Raw genomic sequence first — 6,184 nt, forward strand, 5'->3', positions numbered from 1 at the left:
AATCGGCACTTGCTTACGGCTATGGAAGAGCCTTCACAATATTTCAAAAAGCTCAATACGTTAATACTTACTGTTGTCCAGTGATATGGTATTTCGCTTCAGTATCAAACCCCACAAAAGGCATTCAGAAGAAAATAAAATCAATGATATATCAGTTCGTCTGGTACGGAAAACCCCCTCCAAAGCTTAAACTTACAGATATGTTTCTACTGAAAAGCCAAGGAGGCCTACAAATAATTAACACAGAAGCCAAGATAAAAGAACTTTACATGAAAACAATAATCGAAGAAATCCATTTTGAAGAAACAAACCCTATAAAAAATTGGTATAACGCATGGGTAAAAAATGAAAGGAGTGACTGCCTAAACTCGGTAAAAAAAATTTCGGAACTGTTAAAGAATTACTGGAAAAAAGGATCGCAGACCCTGATAGCAAAAAAATCAACAAAACGGATATGAAACAATAGTTCATTTCGCAGGAAAACCTACCTTCAGCAAAAATTCTAGAGACGAGTGATCTTGACGATGAAAGACTGAAAAATATTTTCGATCTGATACACTTTAGTTTCTTACCACCGAAGGTTAAAGAGCATGCGTTTTTCCAAGTTCACAAAATACTGCCAACTGAAGAGAGAAAACAACGGATAGACCCCACCAAGTCGACTGGAATGTGCGGAAGGTGTGGAAATCAAATTGAAACACTTGAACATTTAATTCTTCAGTGCACAAGCGTAAAAACAGAATTAGAAGAATTGAAACAACTGTTAAGTAGTGAAATACAAGAAAATGAGGAACTGGTCAACGCAGAAAAGATTGTAGAATTAAAATTATGCATGGAAACCAATCAAATGAAAAAACACGAAGATTTGACATACATTTTCACACATTTCAGCTATTATGTTTGGAAAGCGCAAATAAAAGATACGAACCCAACAGAGGTGATGAAAAAGGTAAGAGTTCAGTGGGATAGGCTAGTAAATATAAGGAAAGGCAAAAAGAAAGGAAAAAAGTGAATGTGTATAGAAGAGAGTAAAAAAAAAGAGAAAAGGGGAGGAGAAAGAAAGAAAAAAGAGGAAAAAAGAGAAGGAAGGGAAAAAAAGAAGAAAAAAAAGAAAAGGAAAAGAAAGAGAGAAAGAAAAAGTTTTTGTAAGAAATTTTAATTAGAAATTGAATTGTTGTTATTTAAAAAAAGAATTAAAGAATGATAAAGAAATAAGTATTAAAAGTAGGATAAAGATAAATTTTTAAAGTGAATTGAGTAAGTTTTATAAGTAGGATAAAGATAAAGTTTAAAGAGAATTGAGTAGCCAAAGGGGAAAGGTAAGCTGAGTAATAAAGTTAAAGGAAATGAAGTGAAGGGATAAGGAGACATTCTACCTATTAGTTTTTTTTGTAAAGGTAGAGTTTTTCATTTCTTTCTCTCTTTTTTTTTTTTTTTTTTTTTTATATATATATATATATTGCTATTTTGGGGGATGGGGTTAAAAGTAAAGTATATATCGGGGGAAATAGAGGTTGATGAAAAAAGATTTGAAAAGTGTAATTTAAGGTCACGATGGAAGGGGTGCCCTAAGGGGGAAGGGCAGCCTGAGATATCGGATGAACCTAAAAGGTATATGAAATTTGAAATGTAGTATACCTCTATTTTTATAACCTGATATATTTTGGAATGCTCAAATTTATATAAATTTAATATATGGATTTTTTTGAAGAAGTTTTTTTTTTTAAGAAAAGAGTAGGTGACTTTAAATAAATTATGAGATATTCTTAAAGAAAATTTGAAAGTCACCGAGAGGAGAGGAGGTGGGAATTAACCTATTTTTATTTGCAATTCTGTATTTTGAAAAAAAGAAAAGAAACTAGATGAACATTAAACTACTGCTTCCTTCCAGAGCTATTGCTGTCAAGCGAATTACATGGAGTTTCTGTTGCACAAACCACGCCCATTATTGCGGGGCAGGTGTTGGAATCTTCCTTAGAGTAAGAGAATGCAAGATTCTACTTCTGGCTGGTCAGTCCAAAGGTGCGTTTATTTTCGTTTTTTCGAAGACGTTTTTTCGTTTTTTTCCAAAGGTGCATTTTTTTCTTCTTTTTTTTTTTTACAAGGAAGTCCATTGTGCCAAAATATATTTTATCCGAAAAAAATAAACCTGACTTATGGATAGTGAAAAGCATGCAACGGGTATTCAACCCGTTTAAGAGTGACGATTTCCGTCGATGCGTTCCAATTGTTTTCCGAATTGGAACGCAGGGGGTGGGTGCAATTTCAGGGACGAGGGGATGAGAGTTAGTGGCCGGACCTTATCAAGATTTTTTTTTTCGGGTTAGCAGAGTGTTTACCAAAATAATCTTTGCTTGGGAAGCAGGGTTACCAAATGAATTTTTAGTGGGGGGGGGGCGGAGGAGTGTAGCCTGTTTTTTCAGTCCTAGGTACACTATCTAACTATAGTTAAACTAGTTAATGGTTACACTTACCACTACCCAGGGCAGTATTAACGGGGCTGGAATGGGGGTGTTTATTGGGTTTGAAACCTGTTTCCATAACCCCCAGGATTTTGGGATTAATGAGAGTATGGACTAGGTCTTTTATCTCGGTTACATTCTTCCATGTAGTGTTGCCAATATATATATATATATATATATATATATATATATATATATATATATATATATATATATATATATATATATATATATATATATATATATATATATATATATATATATATATATATATATATATATATATATATATATATATATATATATATATATATATATATATATATATATATATATATATATATATATATATATATATATATATATATATATATATGCGCCATCCCGCCCAGAGGTTCGGACAAGTGACCCAAAAATTTGAAAAATTGAAATTGAAAATTGAAAATTTTCCCAGAATGTGGGGGTGAGCTTAGGCAACAAAATGATACTATTTGGAAGATGAAGATGGCTTTAAACGATTGTTTGCCTGTTATTTGAAGCAAATTAATGGTTCTATGTCAATTCTAAATTCTCGGTCAACCTTCTTAAGACCATAGGCGGGCGTGCCTTGTTTGCCTCTAATTACAGGGAATCTAACGGTCTTATGTCAATTTTAAATTCTTGGTCAACATGCCTGAGAATCTAGGCAGGTATGCCTTTCCAAAAACTAACAAACAAGTATGTGTCTAATAAGAGAGTCATGCATAATCCTGCCATTTACCCGTGCCACACCCATTTAAACATTTGCCTCTCAATTACTTGGACTATCTGTCTTGGCTTTTCTCTGTCTACAATTAGCCATGTCTTGATGCAACCTACCGCAAAATACTTGATAACTTCAATTCATATGTGCCTAGTTTCCAACAAATAATCAGAATTTTGAGCTTCAGGGGGCTATGGACTAGTCAATGTGTCCACTGGGGGATAATGAATGTGTCCACCTTTGTCAGTTCCTGTTCTAGCAGAACAATTGCCGATTCACTAATAGTTACAATTTTGGTAGTTGACATTCATTACGTGAGTTTGTAATGAAAAAAATATGAAAACGATGAGAGTGAAGGCCACAACTTCTGGAAGACTTATGTCCGGGCCACTTGATAGTTATACTTGTCCAGAAAATCAAAACTATGCACAATTATAGCGCCAGTTATGTATGTTCTTACATACTTTACAGCTCTATAATGTAATTACTCGAGTTAAACACTTTACAGCTCTACAACTACACATTATTACCAACAGAAGAGAAAATTTCCTGAAAACTTGCTGAAATTTTCCAACAGCCTTGAAAACAAAATTCTGAGAAACATTCCGTCAATAGAAAGTTTTCCTTTTCTTATCAGTATGGTAGGAAGGCAGTGGCATTTGGCTATTGAAATCAAAGAAATCTTTAAAAAGCTTGTGGCAACACTGCTTGTTTTCGCAATTATTCCCTACTATGTCTAAGTCTTTGTATATTTTATCAGATTCTTGTTAGAGATGGAAAAGCTTCTGTTTGAGAACTTCCATCTTTTCCAGTTTCAAAATTTTATGCCATAAAGATTAAATTTCATTGGTTTAATAGATTTTATGCTTGAAAGTAGTAAAGCGTTTAACTCGAGTAATTACAAAAATATGCACTTGTCGATAAAATTAAAGTTATGTACAGTTATGCTATAGCGCCAGTTATGTATGCTATTTCTAATTACCCGAGTTAAACACTGTTCAGTTTTTAAACATAAAATATGCTATTGACCAATCAGAGTCAATCTCCACAGTGGAGATCAAATTATCTCCACTGTCTTGCAAAAAGATTTCCCTATTGTTCTTCGTGCTTGTGTTGTTTGTTGCTTTGAAGATTGACTCTGATTGGTCAATAGCATATTTTGTGTTTAAAAGTTGAACAGTGTTTAACTTGGGTAATTAGAAATAGCATACATAACTGGCGCTATAGCATAACTGTGCATAACTTTAATTTTATCCACTGTCTTGCAGAAAGATTTCCCTATTGTTCTTCGTGCTTTTGTTGTTTGTTATAGAAAGGCAGTGTGGTCTTCGTCGCTATCTTTAAATCATAATTTTTGGAACCTCGGGGGCGGGGGGACTGCACAAATTTGTAATTTTTAGATAGCAGTGCTATAATTATGATTTTATCACTACCTATCTCATCATTTGGCATGTAGTTTTCTTAGGGTTTTTCTATCGATCCTTCCTAGATATGGCGTCTGAAATCGTAGCTTTACTATTTCAAACTCTAATTTTGTATGTTTTCTTTTAGGCTGTTACATGCCACCCCCTTACCTGGATAAATATGGAGAGACCGATCAAGGTCTAAGACGTGGAGACCCGCTACATCTATGCAAAACAAGCTATAATAAGTGGCAACATCTGTGGTTATCTCACAGTGTTCAGGAACACATTTCTCATGCAATGGAAACGAGTCAAAGTCTTCTGCAAACCGATTGGCACCATGTGTGAACCCAACTTAATTTTGAACTGGTCATTCGTTTTTATGTCGGCAACGGAATTTCTTAATCTTAATTAGAAGGCATTAAAAGTGTGTATGCGGATCTTCTTTAAAATCGCTGTTTGGACATTGTAGTGCGAGTCAATTTTTTATTATTGTAAAGTGAGATGAAGATTTTTTAAGTATGTGTCCTATTTTGATGTAAATAGCAAAATAATTTGTCGGATTTATGCAACCGGTTGAACACATACTTTTTTAGGATCTGAACCCCCTTTTTACAGTGATGTAATTGTTGAATGTTTTGAATCTTACGAAAATATAACATTAGGCGAAGAAAATTATTTCATTTAGTAGCTATTAGTTTCGTGTTTCACTTCGGTCAATTTTGTTTGTTGTGTGGTATCTCACTGCAGTTTGAATAGTTTATTCTGACAAAAAAAATACTGTTTTGTTTTTAAATCTTTTCTCTGTTTTAATATAAATTTTATTTAATTACTATTGCAGTCATTTTGAAAGTTCAGTTACCACAGCACAGTACCACAGCACACCAGTAATGAAATCCTGCAATAGCGCAGTGGATTGATCTCTGCTTGACATCAAGGGTCCAGGCTTAGATCCCAACTGCCGCAAGGAGCGACAGACTTCTTACCTGTCCCTGTAAGACAAACTCGGAAACTGAAACTTTGCCAATTGTCGACGCCCTTGCCCCATCAATCTCTCTCTCTCTCTCTATCTGTCTGTCTGCTCTCTCTCTCTCTCTCTCTCTCTCTCTCTCTCTCTCTCTCTCTCTCTCTCTCTCTCTCTCTCTCTCTCCCTCTCTCTCTCTCTCCCTCTCTCTCTCTCCCCTTTCTCTCTGTCGCTGTTTGAACATTGTAGTGCGAGTCAATTTTTTATTATTGTAAAGTGAGATGAAGATTTTTTTAAGTATGTGTCCTATTTTGATGTAAATAGCAAAATAATTTGTCGGATTTATGCAACCGGTTGAACACATACTTTTTTAGGATCTGAACCCCCTTTTTACAGTGATGTAATTGTTGAATGTTTTGAATCTTACGAAAATATAACATTAGGTGAACATTAGTTTCGTGTTTCACTTCGGTCAATTTTGTTTGTTGCGCGGTATCTCACTGCAGTTTGAATAGTTTATTCTGAAAAAAAAAATACTGTTTTGTTTTTAAATCTTTTCTCTTTTTTAATATAAAATTGCTTTAATTACTATTGCAGTCATTTTGAAAGTTCA

The 6,184-nt window shown here is 34.1% G+C and overlaps 1 protein-coding gene across 1 annotated transcript in view; it reads left to right on the forward strand.

The window, feature by feature from the left end:
* Positions 1 to 5,439, forward strand: part of LOC148948658 (E3 ubiquitin-protein ligase UBR2-like) — a 155,390-nt gene extending 149,951 nt beyond the window's left edge. The window contains 3 exon segments of the mRNA XM_089094989.1: positions 1,892 to 1,923; positions 1,925 to 2,022; positions 4,756 to 5,439. Of these exon segments, the coding sequence (XP_088951115.1) occupies positions 1,892 to 1,923; positions 1,925 to 2,022; positions 4,756 to 4,955 (330 nt within the window). The 3' untranslated portion in view covers positions 4,956 to 5,439.
* Positions 5,440 to 6,184: the final 745 nt, after the last annotated feature.

Source organism: Artemia sp. Qi Xiang Cuo, chromosome 9, assembly GCF_049724085.1.
Source record: "Artemia sp. Qi Xiang Cuo chromosome 9, ASM4972408v1, whole genome shotgun sequence".
Taxonomy (NCBI): domain Eukaryota; kingdom Metazoa; phylum Arthropoda; class Branchiopoda; order Anostraca; family Artemiidae; genus Artemia; species Artemia sp. Qi Xiang Cuo.